Here is a 22,851-nt window from a genome sequence, read left to right as displayed (position 1 = left end):
CACGGTACCTGAATGCCTGCATGACTGCACAGGTAGAAGTCGAACTCAAAGGGGTGGGTGATATTTGTATCCACTGTTGTTCCCGCTGGGATGTTCCCGCTCTTCCCAATCTGCAGGGAATAGAAAGAGAGATCAAAGTACTGCAGTGCTGGGTTATTTCCAGTTTGGGAGCACCATGCAGAGCAGCTCCACAAGTGTCTGCTCAGCGTGGAGCAGAAGCACCTCTCCCTGCTCTGCTCTCTGCCCAAACAGGCTTGCTGGCATTTCCTGCGAGCATCAGCACCAGGCATGACACAGAGCAAACTACAGCTCATGGGAAGCAGGCGGGGGAAGGCCAGGCACTGGCCCATTCTGCTGCAGAAACGAGGATTAAGTGGCAAAAACTCCAGGGATCTCTGCAGAGACTTTACTCTAGAGCCGCTGCCATGAGATACCAGGGCTCTTATGCCAAGATCAAAAACTGTTCTCAGTCCCAAAATTAAATCCTCATGATCAGGTAGAGCCAGAGTCTGTTTAGATTAGACTGAAACACTAAATTTAGACCAAATCTAGAAAAAGTTAAAGCAATCAGTGAGTTACTTGGTGCTTTTGTTGCACAAGTAGCATTCTCCTCCCAAACTCACAATTGTTCGATTCACACCCTCAACAGCATATACCCCTGCCAGGCAGAAGAGCCCATTGCACGTCCCGTTTTTTGCACTGCTGCTTGCACAGCACACGTGAACAAGCTGTGAGCGAGCAAGGGGTTATTCTTCCTGCCCTAACGTCAGTGGCTACAGCTATCACCAAAACAACAGATGTTTTCAAGCTGACAGAGGCTATTTCAAGAGAGTCACCAGGATCATCTGCACCCAGTAACTCATAATAACAGCGAACAGCTGCCTGGATTTCTTGAAGCAGCCTAATCGGCACGGATGCAAGAGTCAGCCCAGCAGCCCGTTTCCCTGCCAGCAGGGCGCTTTCCACCCCGCGCAGCTCAGGGCTGGCTGCCTAACGGCCAGCGATGAATCAGACGCCGCCAGCCCGGCGCTCCGCAGCGCTCACCCGCTCGTTCTTGTCCGCACAGAAGAGGCGGGTGTGATGCCTTTTCTGGACGACGATGTAAGTGATGCCAGGCTGGTAATCCTTTTCCAGTTTGATGCAGGCGTCTCGGATTGCCAGAAGCTCGTAGTGAAGGATCTAGGGACACAACCGCACGCAGTGGGGCAACGCACGGGCTGGCTCCCGCACCCAGCTGCTCCCACGCGCCCGCGGGAGCCGATGCAGGTTTAGGCAGCGGCAGTGGCACGACCAAGAGACCTAATCCCCTCCCACTGAGCTCTCCTGGAAAAGCTGCCTCAGCACAGGATATCCCCAAAGACAAGTGGAAAAAGAGGAGAGCAAAGCACCCGTCATCCCAAGCTGCTTGGTGGCCACGGGCTGCCCTGCACGTCGAGTGGGCTCCTGGACGCCCAGCACCCCGGCACGCCAACCTTTGGCCCAGCTCCCGCCAGCAGAACTAGCCCAACACCTCCAGTGTGCACAAAGCCCTTCAGCAAACCCAACAACCTCAAGCAGCACCAACACTAGAGAGGTGAACCCAGACCTTAAAGCCCTTTGCCTCTGGCCGCAGGCAGGTCTGCTCCACCACGGAGCGGCGAGTGCCAGCTCTGCGGGCCGAGCACGGTGCCGGGGGTTCCTCACCTGCGGGAGCTGTCCTTCGGGAACGCCGTCGCGGTAGAAGATGATCCTGGTGGGTTTGAAGCGGGTGGATTTGTAGAACTGGATGAGGAGCTCCCTCACCATGTAGGACAAGTCCTCGATGATTTCCTGGCGAGGACGCTGCACCCGCACTGTGGCACAGTACCGGCTGGGGTGGGCGTCCATGCTGCCCACGACCTGCAGCGACAGAGGCAGGCCGGGCCCATGCGTTACAACGGGGAGGACGGAGGGGACATGGGACATTCCTGGCCTTTGAACACCCACAGCTGACAGTGGGCCCGAGCCACCCCCGAGCTCCCAGACAGCGAAATGAGAGAGCAAAGACCAAAGAGGACGTGGGTGGTGGTGGCCACGTCTTGGTTTCACGCTCTGCGTGGTCCTTGCTGGAGTTTCCAGCGAGACGGCGGGCTGGCACCACCGAGCCACGCAGCCGCTACGCGTGAACTGGGGATTTAACTGCTCTGCCCCTGCTTCACTCCTCCTGCCCAAAAGCCGGGGGGAACAGGGCTGCCCTTTCCACTTGCCGATGCTCTTCTCCCTCTGTCCCTCTCTTGAGAGCTTCTGGCTTCCATAAAGGACACTGTTATCCTGAACCTTGCCTACAGTTTCATTATGGTAATGGATATCCCTGGTACAAAACCCCGCCTGCAATTGCAGTGCCACCACTATAAAAGCTGTTTAGATCCTTATTAAGCCAACACCAGGGAGCTCTGCTCTCGGCAGGTCCTTCCCCGACCGCTGCAACACCGCAGCTCCCGGCGGCCGCAGAGGGGCCTCTGCCCACCCAGGGGAGCATTTCCAAAGAGCGTCTGCTGGCATCGCCTCTGCCCGGCGCAGAGCCGCGAGGGCTGCCCCCGCGGCGCCCGGGCACGTCACGGGGCTGACTCAGCCGTCGGGCAGGGAGTTCCCGCTGCGGCTGCGGCGGCTGGGAAAGGAGACCTCAGAGACGTCAGGGGGGCTGTGACGGGGGGCTGGGGGCACAGCCCGAGCCACGGGCACTGAAGCGGCTCGGGGCCCACGCGGGCAGGCGAAGCGCCACGAGGCCGGCGGGGATTTCGCCGCGCGGTCGGCGTCCCGCTGGCCAGAGCAGGGGAAGCCCGCAGAGCCCCGTGCCCCGGTGGCATCAGACCCCGCTGCCCCACTCAAGGCTGGTTTCGCTTTTGTTTAGCAAGCGCAGCTCTAGGCTTCGGGCTGCGCCGCCAGAGCTGATGTGCTCGGTAAAAATGCTTCCTCCGGCATCAGATGCGGTGGTGGACGCCGTCCGCTTGTCTTATGAATAGGCTACAGAGAGGGTCGAGGCCATTTGAAGGCTTTCCCCTCTTCCCCACCTGCAGTTTCAAAAAAGCTTTTATAAAAATTAGGGGGGGGAAAGAAAGAGCCGCAGTGGTCCTGTAGAAAAAAGCTCTCTGAAAATGTTTTCGGAGGGGAAGCGCTGCCGCCAGGAGACAGACTGTTCTGTCCCACCCACACCTATGAGCAAACAGCCAAAAGCATTTCCCAACCCCTTTTAATTAAGAAAAAAACACTCCTCCAAAGATGCATTTGCATGCCAAGGAAAACCTGAGCTATGACTCTTGGAAAGCTAAGAACTTCATAGGAAAATGCTGACGTGCTTAATTAAACCAGGCGCTATGACAACCTGACACTCTCCCTCGCTGCGACAGACGCTCAGCAACATCTCACGGCCTTAGGAAGCCTGTGAGTTGCCACCCGGCCACGTCCGCACGCGAGCACTGGATCATCTCGTGGATGCTCAGTGCGGAAGGCAAACCCTGCACCCCAAACAGCTCAGAAGTCGCCCGGTCACCCCGATTCCCCCATCTCTGAAAGCCCCTGCTGCTCGCGGCCGGGGGAGGTGCTGCCCTGCAGCCGGGACGGCCGGCTCGGCTCCGCGTGCTGCCCGTGGCTGCTGCGCCCAGCGGTCGCCCCGAGCTCTCTGCACGGCCCGTCCCGCGGCGCGCGCGGGGTCCGGCACATCGCGAGCCCCATCTGCTGGCGGCTGCCGCTCTCCCGCCACGGCCCCGCAACCGCGGCCCCTCTGCGGGGAGGTGGCAGGGCGCTGGGGACCCGGCAGGCCCCGGGAGCAGCCGGAGCCCTGGGAGCGCCGGCCCCGAGCGGAGCGGCTGGACGCCGTGATCGCCGCCCAACCCTCCCGGCACCGTCGCCCGCTGCAGCCAGGCAGCGCGACCCCCAGCCGTCCCCACCTCCCCGCTGCGGTGTTTAAGCGGCACCTCCACGTGTTTCCCACCTCCCCAGCAGCTGGATCAAGCCACCCTCCAAGCCACGGGGCCACCCTGAGGAGTGTCACCGGCACGCCGAGGCGATACGGCCCCTTCACGGGGCCACAGGGCTCTGGCGGGAGCTGGTGCGAGCTCCAACGTCCCTGCAGGGACATCGGGCGCCGAGCCCAGCCCCGGCAGGGGAACTTACGGCCGTTATGGAGGGCTTCTTCCCATCTCCTGCTGGTGGGTGAGTGACATCAGCCCCGAGGAAGATCACCGGCTGCTGAAAGACGGCAGAACTGGTGGGAGAGAGGAGAGAGCAGCGGTCAGCCTTTCGGGGCCATCTCAGGGGCGTTCGGATAGCGGGGGTGACGCGCAGCCCACGCAGCGGAGCAGACCGCGTAGGGACATCTCCCACCCTCCAGGCTTTGGGCGCAGGCGCAGCAAGAGCTCGCTGCAAGGCGAGACAGGCTGCGAACCCACGTTTCAGCGAGCTGCTTCACGCAGCAGCCCACGTGCCCCTTGTCCCCAAGGCCGGCAGTGCCGCAACGCTGGCTGAAACCCCGGCTTGCCCAAGGGGAGGGAGGCCACGGGCGGCTTCCGAAACAAGCCCGCGAGCCGCGAGCCGCAGCAGCCAAACGAACCGCTGGTGAGGCACAAGGATGTTGTTGATCCCGCCGAGCTTGACGTTGATCTTGAGGCAGAGGTTGGAAAGGGTCTGCGGGGAGGTTTTCACCACGTTCTTGACCTGGACGCACTGCGTGGCCATTCCCAAGAGGGTATCGCCAACGCGCTTCACCTCGGCTGCGGGCAGAGGGAGCACGTGAACACAGAGGCAATCGGCAAAGTACAGGTCCCAGCAATTGCCCTCAAAAACAGGGAGAGGAGGCACTACGGGAGGGCCAGAGCCAGCCCTGAGCCCCCCAGAGCAAAACCCTTCTCCTCTTCCCGCTCGCCCTTGCCCCAGACGCACCGTACACCGGCGTTTTGCCTGGCAGGATGACAATGATGAGCTGAAGCCCTGAATAGGTGTTCTTGAGGTGCCGAAACATGGGCTCCACACTGTCCGCACCTTGGGCATATTTACAGAAACAGGGCTGCCCTTGGATCGGCATCCCTGCGTCCTTGGAGATCTTGCGCAGCTGGTCTGTAAAGTTCCTGTGCCCAGAAGGAGAGAGAAGTCAGCCCTGCTGCACCGCAGCCCCTGGCCGCCGAGCGAGGCCGAGGGCCCAGGGGCTACGGCACAGAACGGACGAGGGCCCGGCACGTTACCACGCCTGCGGTTTTCCAGCATCCAGCAATCCCCGAGAGAGACAGGAAAGGGAAATCACTGCCTGTCCTGCACCATGCGGCGCGGAGATCACAGCACAGAATGATCAACCCGTGCTGGAGCTGAACGGCCCAGCCTGGCCGTGCCCGCGGAAGGCCTCTTACCCAGAGTCAGAAGTTTTTTCGGAAGACTGAGTGAGTTGCAAGCTTTTCTCACTTTGAAAGCAAGAGAAGGGGGAGCAGACCTGCTGCCTGGCACAGCCGATTTCCAGGTGATTCGCAAAGCTGATGCAAGCCTTCACTCACCAAACCAGAGCGCGCTCTGCCTGTGCGCATGGTCAGACGCACTCCAGATTTTTGGTTTGCCAAAGACAAGTTTGATGCAGGAACAGCCACAAGGAGCCCGGGGCTCCCAGTCTGCCCAGCGGCGCTCCCAGCACTTCCACCTGCACCCAGTTACTGCAGATTTAGTGACTTGTTGAGCTGTTCCGAACCGTCCCATCGGATAACAGCACCAAACACGGCCACAGAAGGCACACGAAATGTTTGCCTCCAGATACTCTCTAACTGCAGGGGAAGGTCGTGAGAACCTGGGTCCCCAGCAGAATCCAAACCCAAGGTGACTGTTTTCCTAAATCAAATAAACTATCCCCAATCAGTGCCACTTGCCTACCAAGGCAGAGGGCCTCTGAGCTACCAAAGCTTTTCAGAAAGCCTAATCTTAGTTTGTAATAAAAACCTGTGGAGAGTTAGCATGCTTCCTACACAAGTCACACTAATTCAGAAGGGGCTGAATGTCCTTAAGAGCAGCAGGCACGTTCTCATTTTGGCAGCTGAAGCGCACTTCTCCCACCAGAAGAAGTCAGAGACATCTCATCCCACAGGCAAATACCGATTAACCCTGTGGGTGGACAGACAGCAAAGGGCACTCCGAGGATCAAGAGACCCAGCAATGCTGGAGCCCAAAGAAAACCATTCCAAGGTCAGTCTGAGCTGTCAAGGTATAGGGGAAATTTTTTATGAAATATCCCTCACAACCTCATCCGACTTCTGCTTGAGGAAGATCAGACTAGAGAGTCCAACACAACGTGTCTGGCTTTAGGGCTCGCAGTATCAGATCGAAGCCCTGCAGCTACCTGATGCAAAGGGTGGATGTGGGAGAGGCTTGCTGTCAGCGCACGTGCGTTACGATGCCGACGTGCTAACTCAGCCTGGCAGGCCCTGGGACAGCTCAGGGGTTGTCTGCAGCCAGGATAAACAGTCAAGCACTCCGGATAAACAGAAACGGGACTGAACAGCCAGTCCGGATCCGGATCAAATTTGTACTGCTGAGCAATAGACGTAGCACCAGTGACAGGGGAAGCACAGCCTCAGGCTGCGAAGAGCCGGGCGGCTGCACGGCACGCCAGCACGGACACGTCTCCCTGCGCACTCGGCCCACCCGCACGGGCTGCCCCTTTCCTTACTTCAGCACCTCTTCTCGACACTGCTTCTGCGGGGCAAAGCAAGCAATCGCCCAGACTTTGATCTCAATGCCGTTGTAGAACTGCTTCCCTCGCATGTCCCACACGCCTTGGTTGGGAGTTGCAATGGCCCGGTTCTGCAAGGCAAACAGACGGTCAGAGCGCTGCCGCCAAGCAGCCGCATCCCGCTGGGAAGGCGATGGGACCGGCTCCGGCCCCACACCGCCAACCCCTCGGGGAGGGCTGCACAGCATCTGTACTCCCCATCCCACTGCTACACTGCTCTCCCTCGGCATCTGTGCTCGCCAAGTCCGTTCCCAGCTCTTCCAGGACCTCTCGCGGCACTCAGCAAGGGTCCTCCTGGCCACGGGGCCCTGACGAGAGCAGGGCAAGGGCATGCAGGAGGAAGGCCATGGGAGAACCACAGCCTTACCCTGAATGTCCTTGAGCCTGCTTCACTCATCACCGGAAGACTTCTGGCTATGACTTTCAGAAGAGTCATACTGCAAAAGCACTCAAGGCTCGCTGAAAAAAATTCCAGCTCTAACCTACAAACCTGAAGGTAGCACAAGTTTGGGCCAAAACCGGTATTTTCCAGCATGAAAGCATCTCTGCAAAAAGCAAACACCCCAGCGGTGTAGTCCTGCTTACCCTGCCTCCATACTGCAGGATGGGTGCTGGCAGGACCCTCCCCGTCACCTCCGTCATGTCATCTTTCACCTTGATGCCAAACTCCTGAATGTATGGATCCAGGTTGTAGCTGGCATTCTTCATCTGGAGAGGGAAGGACGGGCCGTTGGGAGGGAAGGAGCAGCCGCTTCACCCTACGCAGCGCCCAGCTGCCCAGCAAGCACGGGCACCTGAAGTCAGGTACTCCACGGATGTGAAGTGCCTTTGCAAAGGGGAGGGCCAGCGATCTAACAACAGGCCAAACTCTGTCCTCCAAACTGACCCGTGGGAGAACTGATCTTTGAACTGACCAAGGCAACCAAGAGCAGAGCCTGCTCCTAAGATTTAAGGTTTCACTGGAAAGGTTCAAACCAGCAAGAGATTGTTACGAAGAGTCCCAGAGGGAATATCAAATGTCCCCAGCTTCCAAAGCCCAGAGGCATCGGTCTAGACAGCAACCAGACCATTAACCTGCTCCTGCCGGGCCACTGGACACCAGGCTGTGGCCTGCCACCAGGCTGCCAGAGCCCCCACCGGACCCGCGTCAGCCCCACGCCGTCCCTCCTGCCGCAAGGACGTGGGCCACGTACCAGGCGACTGATCTCCTCCTGCCTGTCTGGGGCAGACCTGGCCGTTGCTTTTATCATGGTTGACGTCTGATTGTCTGTGAGCTTCTTGATGCACCGCTGGCCTGCCACGATGTTACACACCTGCACAGCAGCAGAAAGCAAGCAGCAGCACGTCAGGAAGGCGCTGGGCACGGAGGACCGTGGCACGCGGCCCCTGCAGCTAGCCCCCACGCAGAGGGGACGAGCCTGCAGCTGCGCTGGCTGATAGAGATGGGCTGTTCAGCTCAGCACTCAGCCACAGACCCTGGGTTTAACATTCACGTCTGCTTCACATTGGAAGCTCTTCCCGTAGGAACTAGGAAAATGGCTTGTTTATGGCACGTCCCTCGCTTCTGAGAAACGGTGCTCTCCAGGTCAACGGAGGCAGCTGGTGCCACGACACGTCGGCTGCAGGACATTGCCATGCAGCTGCCAGCAAAGGCCGGAGACCGCTGCCTGCGCTCGTCGCAGCGCCCGCGAGCTGGGCCCCAGCGGCGCGGAGCTGGCACTCACCTCCAAGGGCAGGTACGTGTGCTTCTGCTCCTGGCCAACCTGGAGACAGGGTAGGTGAGGGTATTTCAGCTGCAGGTTGTATTTCTGCTTAAAGTACTGGGCCACTGTACACTCCACCGTCTGCCCGCTCTCCAGCTGCAGGGGAAACCTGGCAGAGGCAAGACACGAAGGATGCACCTCCTCAGAACAGGCACCTCCACACCGAAGCACCACTTACTCTGGCTGGGAACAGAGGGCACCGGCGGGCTCCCACTCTCAGCTACCCGAGGAGAAAATAAAAGCAGAACAGTGGTATTTTCAGAAATCAAACCAGAAATACTCTGATCCCTGTGTGGGACTGAGGTCCCTAAATAAAGCTCTCCCTCACTAATCCAGTTAATCAGGGCAAATGTTTATCACAGGACGTGCCACGCATGCCACTGCCAGGTACACGGCTACAGCCACCCTGGCGCTCAGGACCTCTGTGCTCGGGGCCCCTCTTTGCGAGCCAAGCTGAGCTCAAGGCGAGATTAACCAGCCTCCTCCTGCGATAGGGCAGTGGCTACTGAGCATTTAAAAGAGCCAGGGTCGGGAGAGCACCGGGGGGAGGAGGAGGTGCATCTCACACTTCCAAAGCACGGAAAAAAAGCCAAATTTCCCAGGGGCAGGGCTGAACGGTGCTGCGCGGGCAACAGCAGGAGCGCGTGATACCCAAGCTCACCCGGCACCAGCTGTTCCCCGGCTCCATAAAGAGCCCTGTGAACACCAAGAATTGACCTGATATTCTTTGTGGAGCCTAAATTAGCAAGGCAAGCCACCCCCGAATACCCTGGTGAGGCGTCACGTTCCTCTGCGCTTCCCAAGCCCAAGGGGCAGCAACAACGGATGCTAAAGCGAGGGGGAAGCGTGGGGGCCCCCGGGGAGGGGGCCAGGCAGCCTGACAGCACCGCGGTACCTGCGGAGTCGTTTGGTTTTGGGGAAGGACTGGGAGCAGGGATTATTCCCTCCTGCCCGCCGGGCGCCCCGCGCGCTGCCCTGCCTCCTTGCTCCATGGCGTGGGGGCTGCCAGGCCCAGCCTGCTCACGGGCACATGCAAATAATTTAAAGGCGAGGGGATTACTTTATCCCTTGACAAAGCTTCTGCTTTGGCAGCGTCTATTTTAAGCAAGAAGAAAACCGAACTCAGAGGTAAAAACTAGGACAATTCCTGGCACGTTAACTCCCGCCCTCCGCAGCCCGCCAGACAAAGCATCCTCTCCCTCCCCTGCCTCCCGCGCAGCCGGCACAGCGCACGGCACGGGCACCGCGTCCCCTTCGCTGCCACGGGCCAGCGTTTCCCCTCCAGCCCTCGCTAACGCCAACGGCAGCTGCTGGAAAGGAGAACAGCTCGGATTTTTCCAAGGGCATCTTCCCACCCGCCTTACGTCTGGTGGCTGGCCGGTCGCCTGGTAACGTTGCACACGCGGTATTTCCTCTTCATCTGCCCGCAGTGGGTAACCTCGACTTTCAAACCTGGTGCGAGAGAGAGAGAGAGACACAGCAGAGTCACAGGTGAGCACCAGAGCTGCCCTGAGCTTCCCTGCGACACTGCAAACCCTTTCCTTAAATAATTAACCATTTGCGGAGCAGGCATATTTAAAAACGCCCTGTGAAGGGCAGTTTTACTTTGCGGGGCGCCACGCCGCAGCTCTCCCCGCCATCGCGCCGCGGGCCCGTCCGCCGAGGCCGTACCTTTGATCTCCTTGGTGAAGCGCACTCTCTGCGAGTCCGTCAGCGGCTTCGGCTGCTCGTCTATGTTCCGGATATCCAGCACCTCGCACATGAACTCGATGACGGGCTGTGCTTTGTAGAAGGCCGTGGCCGACACTGCGGGACAGACGCCAAGATGCGTCTCTGCTCTCCTCGAACGGGCAGGAGACCTGGCCCCAGAGCAGGCCGGATCCAGCCTCCCCAAACGCACCCAGCCCTGCAAACCCCCAGCTTGCGCTGGCTCAAGACGGGCACCTCGCCGTCGCTGCCCAGGATGCGGGCAGCTCGGCAAAGCTCCGCCGATCCCGGAGCAGCAGCCGGCCGCAGCCTGGCACCCCGAGCGGCTTCGGCACAGCCCTGCCCCGGCCTCCGTTGAAGCCGATAGAGAAACATCCCTTAATTTGGCAGCAAGATCTACAACACCTGAAAATCCTTCCTTAGGGCCGAGACCCCCCCGTCACCGTAATCAGTACTGGGTGTCAGGATCACAATGCCCAGCGACATGGGTATGCCGGAGAGCAAAGCGTTCCTGCCAGCACAAAAAACAACTCACCGTCGATGTTGAGCATCATCTTCCACATGGCAGGCCTGACCGACTGGTGGAAACCGAACCAGACCTCCCTGCCGCCTCCCAGGGGGTGGTAATAACCTTCCGGGGGGGAGAAGAAGGAGCGACCCACGGGAGTGTACCTGCAACCCAGAGCAGACAGCACGTCAAAGCACGGGCATGGGGCTGGGACCCCGGAGCACCCCAGCCCCCGGGAGCCGTCGCTGCCCCGGCAGCCCCGCGACCCGGCCACCCCGCAGGCACCGCGTTTATCTGTACGGTGGGAGCGTCTACGACGCTCGCACCAGCTCCTCGTGCCAGGCAGGGTACCGAGACGCTAGACGACAGCGGTCGGCACCAAAGACACCGCGAGAGCCTGGCCCAGGACAAGGGGCCCCGTCTCGGCACGGCCCGTCTCGGCACGCTCCGCGCTCACGGCGGACGCGGCGCTGCCCCTGCCCACCCCCAGCGCCCACCCGCCGGGCTCCCCCTTCGCGCAGGTACCTCATGGAAGCCAGGTGCCTCATGGCGACGTCCAGCGCCTGGACAGACTCCAAGGGGACGGGGATCTGCCCGCTCACCAAGGCCTCGTGGAGCATGCGCCAGCTCACGATCGCCATCCACTTGATGGAGACCTTAAATATCCTGTCCTTGCCTTCCCCTGGGATCGTCACCTCAAAGTCGACCTGGGGGCAGAAGGGAAGGGGAAATCACCACGGCAGCTCTGAAGGACTTGAACGAGGCGAGGCAGGACATTTTTCACCTGCCCTTCCCACGCGGGCTGCTGCTGGGAGGCAGCGGGGCACCGGCAGCCCGCCCGGGGCCTCCCGCCCCGCTCTCACCCGCTCGTTCCCAATGGGCAAGGCCGTGACAGTGTAGATGTTCTTCTTCCCATCGTAGACCGGCTTCCGGTCGCCGAAGATCTGCGGTTTGAAGTGCTGCACCATGTACTCCACGACTTCCCTATGCGCACGAGGGCGGACAGGGGAGAGAAAAGCAGAGTTTGTTTGGCCAGTTTCTTTACTGATCCCTCTCGCGGCCCGCCGGCTCCTCAACCCCGGGCACCGCTGGGCTCGCGGCAGTGCCGTGGGCACGTGGACAGCCACACGCCTCGCCCCACAGCTTGCTAGAGCAGCTTCGGCGGGACGAGCTCGCACAGTACGCAGGAACGCGTGCTCGCACGCTCCGGGGCTGGCTGCGAAGGAGCGACTCGCCTCTCCGCCGACGCCGGCCGCCGAGAGCATCGCAAGCGGCGGCTCCGGCATCTGCTCGCGGGCCCTCGAGGCTCCGAGCGCCCCAGGCCACGGGGGCAGCAGGGGACGGCGAGCGAGCGGGGCGTCAAAAAGGCAAACAAAAAATAGAAAAGCTCGCACCGGCCTGAGGCCTGGGACGTGCTATTTTTAAATGCGGGAATGCGGCCAAAATAGCACAGCTGCTTTGAAGAAGCAGGGGACTGTGCTAAGGTTCAGGATCTCCTAAGCTATCGGGGACAGGAACAAATGCTGCTGCACAAACACAGCTTACGAGGCTCAGCCATCTGCGGAGGCTGGGAAGTGCCACAACCCCGGCACAGAGCGGCTCGAGCACGCGGCGCTGGGAAAGCGCTGGCTGCACCTGGCACGTCTCAGGTGCGCGGCAGGCGCGAGCGAGGCCGGGCAGCCAGACGGCCTCCCCAGCAGGGCACCAGCACCGCCTCAAACACCGACGGCACGGAGGGCAGGGAGACACGGCTCCTGCATCTCGCGGGGAGGTTTTTGCCTGCTGCTGGTGCAGCGGCTCAGATCACTTTGCCCCAGAAAGGGGAAGGTGCCCACATCCGAGTGATGCTCCCGAGGGGCTTCGGGAAAGCCACTGGTCACGGCGGGGTTTTGCAGACGGATCCCGGGCAGAGGCGAAACCTCTGAGCGCTGCTTTGCAGCCCCAGCATGGAGAGGGCAAGGGCAACCCGAGACACTCTCATCCCAACGGTTTCCACCAGTGAAGAGGGAGAAAGGCACTTATTGCATCTCCACGAGGAAGCTGGGAGCAGGGAGAGAGTGCCAAAACCTCTAATACTTGCCTTACCTGTTGACTCTGCGTGGACATTTGTCGGGCTTGATATCCACTTCATAGTGATACACATCAATCTTGGGAATGTCCACTTCAAAGTAGTTGGCTAGGAGCTTGATGGGCTTCCCAACGGTTCCTATCCCGGGCCGACGCGGCGCTTGAAACACCTGCTGCAGGGGGGGCAGGTATGCGCCTGCAGCTGCGGGGGAGAAGGCGGGAGGGTCAGGAGGCCCGGGAGCAGCTCAGCGGCCACGGCGGCATCGCGGAGGCCCCAGCGCCTCCCAGTACCACGTCACACGAACCGAGCGGCTTCCCGCTCGCACGCCTGGCGTGAAGCTGCGATCGCAGATTTAGGGCCGGCACAGCTGGAGAGGGAAGGAGCTTCCCCGGGCGCCTTTCCTGCAAGTGCCACAACTGGTCGAGCTGCCGAACGGCAGTGCCAGGCGCTCCGCTTCGGCCGTGCCCTTCGCCAGCTGCACTGATGTCCAGCTATCCACCAGCACATCAATAATCTCTCTGCTGCTTTCGGGGAAATAACTCGCCCAGGGCCACACGCGACACCAGCGCAGACCTCGGGAGGCACAAGCACACCTCCGACACCGGCGGACAGGGCCGCACACGTAACTCAATTCCCGGACCAGGTGCCAGGGACAGCAGGCTACACTCAGTTCTCCCGACGCCAGAGGACAGCTTGTACCTAATTCCACGTTAACAGGGCTCCGAAAGCACCAGCACGCTGCCTCCAAGCTGCGGTTCAGCTTCTTTCACACCAGAAATGTCGTGTATGCAAACACTCAGCAGAACAGCAAGAAACTCTCCAGCCCTTGGTCTGAGAAGCAAGCGCAACCTCGTGTCCATGCTCAGAGCCCTCCAGGAACACTGCAGCGGAGGCTCGACCCTGTTTCGGCACGGCTGCGCAGCGGCGAGACACAGGGACCGGGCCGGCGGGGCCCCCTCCTCTCTGCAGGGCTGCTGCCCCCGGGGGAGGGCGGCGGGGCCGGGGGTTTGCACGGCCCTGGGATGGGGCCGGGGGTTTGCACGGCACTGGGACGGGGACGGGGGTTTGCAGAGGGACAAACGGGAGCCCCCGCCAGTGCCCAAGAGCGTGCACCACCTCCTAGCCGGAGTAACTGCTCATAGCAAGCCCTGGAAATGACTCGGAGCGAAATAATCAAGCAGCAAGGGACAAGGATGCAGGGGCACCAGGCTGAGGGGCCTTCCCCCCCCAGGGGGGACGGCTGAGCCCGGCCCCACGGCACCGGTGCAGCAAGAAGCAGCCCTGCACTGCGCGGTGCTCTTGGCGGCACGGCGCGTTTGCAAACCGCAGCCTCAACCTGCCCCATCCGCTGGCCACCTTCCGCCAAACGCGCTGCTCTCCCGCTCCTCGACGCTGTCTCGGGGGCAGGTTTTCAGCCACTCTCCTTCCCCGAGCCGAGCGCAGGGTCGCGGCTCGCCCGAGCACAGCCGGCCTTTGTCCGCGGGCGAGGAGCGCGGCGAGCCCCGCGCCCGGCTGATTTACAAGCGGAGCCAGCACAAAGGGGACGCGGCGCCTGCCGGGAGCGGGCAGGGGGATCGCGCCGGCCCGGGGGGACGCATGGCCCTCCTGGGCCCCGGCAGCCCCGCTCCTGCTCCCGCCGAGGGGACGCGGCAACCGGGCTGCTCCGCCAACGGGGACCGAAGACGCGCGGGTTTTGCCCTGCGCCCTCCAGCAAATTCAGGCTCGCTGCTGGAGGGAGGATACCACAAAAACGAACAGGAAATATTTTATCGCCTCTGTGCTGCAGGATTATTTAACTGCCAGGTTTTGCAGGGTAACAGATCGCTGTTTTTATATCAGTTATTAATGATCATGTTTTGAATTGCCCAAGAGTCCAGGTCGCCGGGTAACTCAAGTTGCAGAACATGAACTTTCCTTTTATCTTCACTCCCCTCCCCAATACGCAGCTCTCAACTGCTTTCCAGAAAAAAGCATCCGTCAGTGGGAAAGGCGAACTCCATGGATCTTGCTGCTAAAAATAGGGAGAAAATTAAAAACGGTGTGATGAAAAGCTCCTAGGGATTATGAGAGGTAGCTACAAAAAAAAAGACAATAAAGTGATGGGCAGCAAAGCAAGACCACACGACTGAAGTACCTTTCTAAACCAGCAACACCCTTGGCTCAAAGATACCTTAAAATATTGTCAAAAAACAGCCAAGACTTCTGCTCTTCCAAGCACCATTTCCCCTTCGCGCTCCTTCCCCACTTCGCTAATCTCCCCCGAAAACCCCTCTCTCAGCGTGTGCACATCTTTTATTCGCTTCTCCCAGCCCAGCGAGGCCCTGGCCAGCTGGGCCGGGTGCGGGGAACGCCGCGTATGAGGGATTCAGAGCGCTCCATCTGGATGGCCAACTGTCGGGCCAGCCCCCAAGCAGCCTCCCCACTCCAATTTAGGATCCTCGACACATGCTGCTCTTAGCACCCCTCGCTCCCGTTCTGCTGCTTTTTAAATCCAAATCTCAGTCCCGAGTTGAGAAATGTTAGAAGCAGAAAAAAATTGCAGGAGCAACCTACATTTCAGGTTTGCTGCTCAGTTTTGCACCGCAGCTGATCTCTGCAAAACAGCCGCCGCTAAGGAAGCGGCAGCAGCGGCCGCCACGCTTGCACAGACGAACGCGAGCCCTCCGCGCCAGTGCTGCTCCACCCCGGCAGCTGGGACGCGGGGGACATTAAAACACCGCTTTTTGGGTGTCTGCCGTGACGGCGGCACGGCCGAGAGCCGCGAACAGCTCCTTCCCCGGCGGCTCCGCGTCCGTCGGGGCGGGCACGGCCACGTGGCGCATGCCGGCCCGGCCGCGGCACCGCCCTGCGAGCAAAGCTCCCGAGAGCCCCATCGTTGTGAGAAGCTGATTTTACGATGAGCGACTCGCAGTATAATTCATGTCTCCACATGACTAACGTTTCTTGGCAATCGCCAGCTCCCTGGCTGCAAGCTGATGCATTTTAAAATCATGCTTAGCAATCAAATCGGTATTTGCCAGTGCTGCCGGAGCCTCCATGTCCCCGCTCCGCGTTTTCGCTGGGAAACCACTCGGTCTCCTTGCAAAGGCTGCCGGCAGGGGAGCAGCTCCTCGGCTGGGCTTCCCCGCTACGAGTCTTTCGATGTGCTCGGACAAGAAGGACGAGGATGCACGGGCCGGGGCCGGCCTGGGATGCTCAGCATCCTCCTTCGCCTCTGTCGAACGCTGCAGCCCGGCGCGGAAAGAGCCTGCCGCGAGGAGCGAGCTGCCGGGCCAGGCCGCGAATAACGCTGCGCCTTACGAACCTGCCCGTCCGAGGATCCCCAGGTGCGCTGCGAACGCAAACCCTTGCCATTAAGCTCATGAATCACACGCTGAGCAGTCGGCCAACGCCTGCGTTGCTTAAGGCTCAAGAGCCAAGAGCAAGCCACGAAATACTGCAAACGCAGCACGGTTTAACGGGGCAGCGCGGCAGGGACACGGGCACCCGGAGGCACCAGGGAACGGCTCTGCAGGGACGCGGGCAGTGCCCTGCACCGCGGCATCGTGCGCGGCTTCCTTCTCTTTCCAAATTGCTTCCAGATCTACGGATCAGAAGAAAGCCACCATCTCCCAGCACCTGTAAAAAGCAGTATCGTGCCAGTCGAGGCACGCCGGGGACCGAGGCGCAGCAGCCAAAGGCAGACGGTGTATTCGGCACTCCTCGCCGACGCTCACCCGCTCAGGCCCACGAGCACGCCGGGGACGCCGTCCCCAAAACCCAACGGCGAGCACGCGCTGCACGGCTGCAGCCAGCCCTTCCCTGCGCCGCACCCCTGCCTCGCTGCAAAGCCCCCAAACGGCTTCATTTTCCCCAAACCGCGCTCTGCCAAGCTGCGGAGAGAGGTGCCGGGGAAGGGCCTGGCTTTGCCCTGCCGTCGCCATCCCCACGCCACGGTGCGGACGCCGGCACTGGGGCTCGCGCGTGAGAGGCGCCCGGCCGGGATGCAGCCGGCAGCACCACGCACGGGTTTCCCTTTGGAAGCCGCAGCCTTGTTCAGCAGTGCCCCGAGCTGCCGGCAGACAGAGGGGTTTTCTCCGCATACCTCGACTCTCCATGGCAAAGCTGCACAAACTCCCACTTTGTCATGCAAATGCGGGCGCCCGCGCCGCTGCCGGCACAATGCGGGCGGCGAGCAGGGCGAAATCCGAAATCTGAAATGCGCCCGCCGCCGCCGCCGCCGTCCACGCGGAGCAACCGCGGCTCGGGCACGCAAGAGCTGGGCCCGGCACGGGGAGACCGCGAACGGGCCGGCGGCGGGCGAGGTGGAAGCCCGCTGGGGAAAGCGGCCCGGGAATCCGCTTTGCTGCTGTTATTTATCGTAACAGCTGGCGAACGCGACCCGCTGCCCAACAGCTGCCCGGGCAGAGCCGCCGGCGGGGAGGCATGAAATTACCATGTCATTGCAGCCCTCCGGCCGCGCCGCATTCAGGAGAGGGGCCGCCGGGAGCCGCCGCAGACAAAAGGAAGTTTCCTCGCGGCGGAGGATGCGCGGGGCCCCCTCCCCGCGCGCCCGGCCCCTCCGAGACGCAGACGGCGACCGGGGGGACGCGGGGGGGCACGGCCAGCCGCCCGCCCGCCGGCATCACCCCGCGCTCCGGTTCGACATCCGGAGCCGCTTCCCAGCCGAATGAGCCGGAGACAGTCGAGAGCTTCCCGCGGCACGGAGGCAAAGCGAGGGGCAGCGCCGGCACCAAAAAATCTGTTTTTCAGCCCGAGAACAGCTCACGCCGGGCGGGCAACAGCCGGGTTTGCCGGAGGGCGCAGACCGGAGCAAAACACCCGGTAAACACCCGGGCACGGCGTTTCGCGGCGTCTCCCCCACGGCAGCCCCGGCGGGCGGCGGGGGCTGCCCGGCCCCATCTGCACTCCCCGCACGTTCGCTCCGGGGCCGCCACCGCAACGCAGCGCCCGCCGCCGCCAGCACCTGTTTTCTCGATTGTCCTGGGTTTTTTCCCCCCAGCGCAGCAGAACGGGCTCCAAAATAATAAAATTTATAACCTGCTCCTCCTAAATAGTCAGTTATAAACCAGCCTTTTCTATTTCTTAAAACACTACACAAATGAAGAGTGATTTCTAGCTGCCTCAGGTTTTTCTTCCTTTTTTAAAAGAAAAAAGGACAGAAGTTTCCCTGCTGTTCCAGCATTAGCAGTGGTCTTTCACCAAAAGAAAGGCTTTTTGCCCCAGTTCTACCTAGCCACCTTCGACACACACGTGCTCTGCCCATCTCCAAGCTTCACATCTTTAAAACAACCAGCTCTGCGTAAGCCGTGCAAGACGCTGTCCCACAAAGCCCGGATCAGCAGAGCACGGCCTGCAAAGAGGCACTTTATCTAATCTCCGCCAGTCCAGACGCTCGCGCTCGCCGCCTGCTAATTCTCCGCCGCACAAGTTTCTGCAGGCACAACTAGGTTAATGCCGCCGGAGCTGCTTCTTGGCTCAGCGCTAAAGGGAGGATAATGAGAATACGAGCGCACGGCAGGCAGCGGGATTCGGCCGAAAACGTCGATTCACAGCATAAAACCTGCCACCGTGCACCAAGCCAGTCTTGGAGCCGACCTGCCCAGCCGCCGGTATCGCTTCTGGCCTGGGCTTTGGGTGCCGTGTCCAAGAAATGCGCCCAAATGGGCTCCAGTCTGCTTTACTCCGTATTTACTTCTGAAAGCGGTGCAGCTGTGCGCGCTCCGCACGGAGCAGCACGTCACGGAGCCCGTGGGCAAGGCGCTCACGAAACCCCGGGCTCCCGGGACACGGAGAGGTTTGTTCAGGCGCCGGCCAGCTCGGGAAGCGAACGGCTGCCGCTGCGACGGATCCTGGGGAAGCAGCACAGCACCTGCACCTCCGTCAGCCGCCCCGGCTGCTCCTTCCCGTGCTTCCCAGCCCAGGACGTCGGCTCCTGCCCTTGGGGTGCAAAGTGACCCCCCAGCAGCTAGCCGAGCCGCCGCTCCAGGCACGAGCTGGCCGAGCGCTTCTCCATCTCGTCGCGGGGCTCCAGGCTCTGCTAGGGGCGGGTCTGCCCCTCTCGTCGCGGGGCTCCAGGCTCTGCTCCGCGCGGGCTGCTCCTCCGGATTTACAGCCGCGGAGCGCGAGTCCCCGCTCTGCTGACAGCACCCGGAAAGGGCAAAAGATAACAGTGCTCCAGCTGCTTCCAGGAGGGTTTTCACACACTCGCGCTGGGACTCTCCAAGGACAAGCTAAGAAAGTGCAGAGGCAAGAAGAGCAGACAAAGCGGCCTCCGGTTCCCGAAAAAGAGACAGGACGGTGTGAAGGCAGCTACCCCCCGCCAGGCTTCACCGTGCCCCACGGACGGGGCATCCTCCCCACGCGGCAGCCCCACAGACTCCACATCTGCAGCCCCAAAGCGACTGAACACCGCACGCGGCACTGCGTGAGATCGGAAAACACACCGCAGAAAAAGCAGTGCTTTTCGGTCTGGTTTGGCTTCCCGATTTCTTTAAACATCTGCCATTTTAATCATTTGTCTCCGTTTTGTTCTTTCCTGGGTTTAGAGATAGACAACAGAAAGCGTTCAGAGATAAATCACACACGCTCCGTCTCGAGGCAAGGTGCTTCTCCTGGCTCTGTTTCTTGAAATAATCCCGTCCTAGAAACACGCACACGCGATTTCATGTTTCCTGAAGATAAAGAGATCCCGCAGAAAGAACGGCTTCGGGCTTTTTGCAGGGTTTAGCACAGGAAGACGGCGGTTAAGATTAGCAGCACTTCGGAATCTTGCAAGGGATAAAGAAAACTACAAGTCGGGGAGAAACCGGGTTTAGCTTTCAAAGCCACCAGAGATACATATTCCTCCCCCAGCAACTGCCTGCAGCCCCCAAATCCCCCCGCCGCCCGTCCAGGCGTTCGCACGCTCCGCAGGTCCCCGCGCAGGGTCTCCACGTGCCTCGTCGGCCCGAGGGGTCGCAGCCGCGGCATCGCTAAAGCAGGCGCACGGGGCGATGCTCTCACCGAGGAGGTGGCGGCGAGGGGAAGGGACGCAAGCGCCGCGCGGGCGGGAGGCACCGCGTTAACGCCGCCGGCGCGGGGACTCGGCGGGCAGCAAAGCGCGTTGCGGAGCGGCTTCTGGGGCGGACGAACCCGCTGCCTCGGGCCGCGCTGCTCCCCCGAGCGGCACCGCAGCCTCCGGCATCGGCACTCGGGGACGAGGAGCTCCAGGCTCGGGGGGCAGCTGAGGCCACCCGAAACCACCTCCGGCGGCGGAAGACGCGCTCCTGGTTCGGACAGACCAGACGGGGTTGCTGCTGCCGCTCTGTTTCAGCGGCGGTGGCAATTTTTGGGTTTCTGTACATGCACGGTGACCCAGGCGGTCCCGTCCCGCGGGGAGGCAATGTCTTCGCACCAGGACCAGCCTTGGGAACTGCACTTCAAGTAAGATATTGCAGAGGAAAAAAGCAGCTCTCAAGCAGAGCATCACCGACGCTCCCAGCACAACCCGGGCCCCGCCAGACGCACCCCCAGCTTAAATAAGACAGCGGCACCACCCGAAATATTTTTAAAGCACCTTCATGGAATTACTTAAGCCTCGCAAAACCACCATACGAGGGGCGTAAGCGGCATTATCTGCCTTTTCCAGACAGTTGGCGGCACAAAGCAGCCGTATCTCGGCCGTGGATGCGCAGCCAGCCGCTGGCAAAGCCCTGGCTCCCGTTCCCGCGCTCATCTCTAAATCACCGCTTGCCAAAGGCCAATAAATCACCTTCAAACATCACCTTCCAGCTGCCAGCGGTTTGCGCAGACACAGACACATCTCCGCTACGCTTCAAATGAATCACACTGAGGAAGGACCAAAGTTTGGGTTTAAACGTGCAGCTGTTTTACATCAAAGCCACGGCACCGCCGTAGCGCAGCGGGCGCCGACCTCCTCCCCGCGACGCCGCAGCAGGCCAGGCACTCGCGCCCTCTCCCCGGCGCCCGGCCCCATCTCAGACAGCAAAATCCTTCTGCAGACTACACGAGAAGTTTGCAAACCTCACGCCAGCAAGTGTCCGCCGGCACGGCCGCCACGCCGGCCCGGTTTCAAGGAACGGCTCCCGCAGACCCTGCGTGCCCGCCACGGCCGATGCTCAGAGCATCGTCAGCAGCTCCCGGGCTTCACCGGGCACGCGGAGGCAGGGGACGAGCCCCAGCGGGAGCCTTCGCTGTCCCTCTCTGGCCGTGGCATCCCTGTGTCCCCACGTCCCCAGGGAAAGGGAGGAGGAGGAGGAGGAGGAGGGACGAGGATGCTGCTCCTCCTAGGAAGAGCAGCAGCGTGGCGGCTCCCCGAGCTGAGGGCTCCAGCTGGGCTTGGCGGGTGCCCCTGGCCCCCCTCTCCTGGGGGACCCCGGCTCCCCCATCCTCTGGGACCCTGCTCGGTGCCCCCCCACCCTCTCCCCAGCCTGCTGCACCCCCGCCGTGGGGCAATTCCCTCTGCGTAACCCCATGGCACAGCCCCCACCGCCCCTCGCTGCAGCCTCCTCGCCCCCGTTGCACAGCCCCGATCCCCCCATCGCACCCCCCATTGCACAGCTCCCCATTACTGGGGGGGCCCTGACCCCACTGCAGGGCTCCTCATTGCACGCTCCTCACCCCCCCATTGCACAGCCCCACAGTGCCCCCCTCTTGCCCCAATACAGGCCCCCACGGGGCATCTCTCACCGCACCACTGCAGCCCCATTGCACATCTCCATTGCACACCCATCACTCCCCATTGCGGACCTCCCCATTGCGGACCCCCCATTGCACACCCCTCGTGCCCCACTGCAAACTCCCCATTGCACACCCCTTGCTCCCCATTGCAGACCCATTGCACACCCCTCGCTCCCCATTGCACACCCCCCATTGCACACCCCTCGTGCCCCACTGCAAACTCCCCATTGCACACTCCTTGCTCCCCATTGCAGACCCATTGCACACCCCTTGCTCCCCATTGCACACACCCCCATTGCACACCCCTCGTGCCCCACTGCAGACCCCCCGTTGCACACCCCTTGCTCCCTGCAGCAGACCCCCCACTGCAGACCCCCCATTGCACACCCCTCGCTCCCCATTGCACACACCCCATTGCACACCCCTCGCTCCCCATTGCAGACCTGCCATTGCACACCCCTCGTGCCCCACTGCAAACCCCCCATTGCACACTCCTTGCTCCCCACTGCAGACCCCCCATTGCACACACCCCCATTGCACACCCCTCGTGCCCCACTGCAAACCCCCCATTGCACACCCCTCGCTCCCCATTGCACACCCCTCACGCCCCACTGCAGACCCCCCATTGCACACACCCCCATTGCACGCCCCTTGCTCCCCACTGCAGACCCCCCACTGCACACCCCTTGCTCCCCATTGCAGACCCCCCACTGCACACCCCTCAGCCCCTCTTACACCCCCCACTGCAGACCCCTCGCCCCGCTGCACACCTCTCGCCCCGCTTTGCAGACCCCCCGCCGCACGCTGCCACCACTCTCGCCCCCGCCGCACGGCCCCCCCATTGCAGAGCCCCCGTTTCGCCCCCAGCGCTACCTGCTCCCGAGGGTCCCGCTTCCATCCCATCCACGCGGGCGCCGCTCCGCTCCGCGCCGGGGGGCCGCGGGCAGGGCCGGGCAGGGCGCGGGCCGGGGCCGGGGCCGGGCCGGGGCCGGGGCCGGTGCTGCACCGCCGCCCGCCGCAGCCGCCTCCACGCCTGCGCCCCAGCGCGCATGCGCCGCACCGCCCCGCGCCCAACAAAGGCGGCGCGCCTGGCGGCCCCTGGCGGCGCGGCGTCGCACGGCGCGGCGCGCTCCCGCCCGCCACAGCGCCGCCATCTTGGGCCCGCCGCGAGGCGGGAAGGGGGCCGCGGCGGCCGCCGGCCGCTGAGGGGCTCCCGGGGTTGGAGGGAGCCGGGGGGAGCCCGGGGGTGGAGGGGGCCGGCTTGCGCCTGTGTGAGCAGCGCGGAAACGTGGTGGGGAGCGGTGGGGAGCCCGCCTCGGGCCGAAATACCGAGGTGGAGCGATGCCGCCAGCCTGCATCACGATTTTGGCCGTGTGTCGGCCAGCCTCTTTCCAAAATCTTA

At 61.9% G+C, this 22,851-nt stretch overlaps 1 protein-coding gene across 2 annotated transcripts in view; it reads right to left on the bottom strand.

The window, feature by feature from the left end:
* AGO1 (argonaute RISC component 1) overlaps nt 1-22,524 on the bottom strand; it is a 28,321-nt gene extending 5,797 nt beyond the window's left edge. Inside the window, exons 1-17 of one of the 2 annotated variants that reach the window (XM_064525237.1) lie at nt 22,323-22,524; nt 12,785-12,968; nt 11,563-11,683; nt 11,225-11,406; nt 10,727-10,863; nt 10,156-10,290; nt 9,849-9,936; nt 8,446-8,593; nt 7,915-8,034; nt 7,307-7,429; nt 6,659-6,792; nt 4,897-5,081; nt 4,568-4,727; nt 4,132-4,222; nt 1,684-1,878; nt 1,045-1,179; nt 9-110 (exon numbers count right to left, since the gene is read on the bottom strand). In XM_064525237.1, the coding sequence (XP_064381307.1) occupies nt 9-110; nt 1,045-1,179; nt 1,684-1,878; nt 4,132-4,222; nt 4,568-4,727; nt 4,897-5,081; nt 6,659-6,792; nt 7,307-7,429; nt 7,915-8,034; nt 8,446-8,593; nt 9,849-9,936; nt 10,156-10,290; nt 10,727-10,863; nt 11,225-11,406; nt 11,563-11,683; nt 12,785-12,968; nt 22,323-22,500 (2,418 nt within the window). In that variant the 5' untranslated portion in view covers nt 22,501-22,524. Of the gene's footprint in view, nt 1-8; nt 111-1,044; nt 1,180-1,683; nt 1,879-4,131; nt 4,223-4,567; nt 4,728-4,896; nt 5,082-6,658; nt 6,793-7,306; nt 7,430-7,914; nt 8,035-8,445; nt 8,594-9,848; nt 9,937-10,155; nt 10,291-10,726; nt 10,864-11,224; nt 11,407-11,562; nt 11,684-12,779; nt 12,969-22,322 lie in introns of those variants that run through there. The other variant, XM_064525238.1, reaches the window with a different exon arrangement.
* Nucleotides 22,525-22,851: the final 327 nt, after the last annotated feature.

The sequence above is a fragment of the Dromaius novaehollandiae genome, chromosome 23 (assembly GCF_036370855.1).
Source record: "Dromaius novaehollandiae isolate bDroNov1 chromosome 23, bDroNov1.hap1, whole genome shotgun sequence".
Taxonomy (NCBI): Eukaryota; Metazoa; Chordata; class Aves; order Casuariiformes; family Dromaiidae; genus Dromaius; species Dromaius novaehollandiae.
The sequence above is the reverse complement of the archived record's forward strand: the minus strand, read 5'-3'. Positions and strand labels throughout refer to the sequence as shown.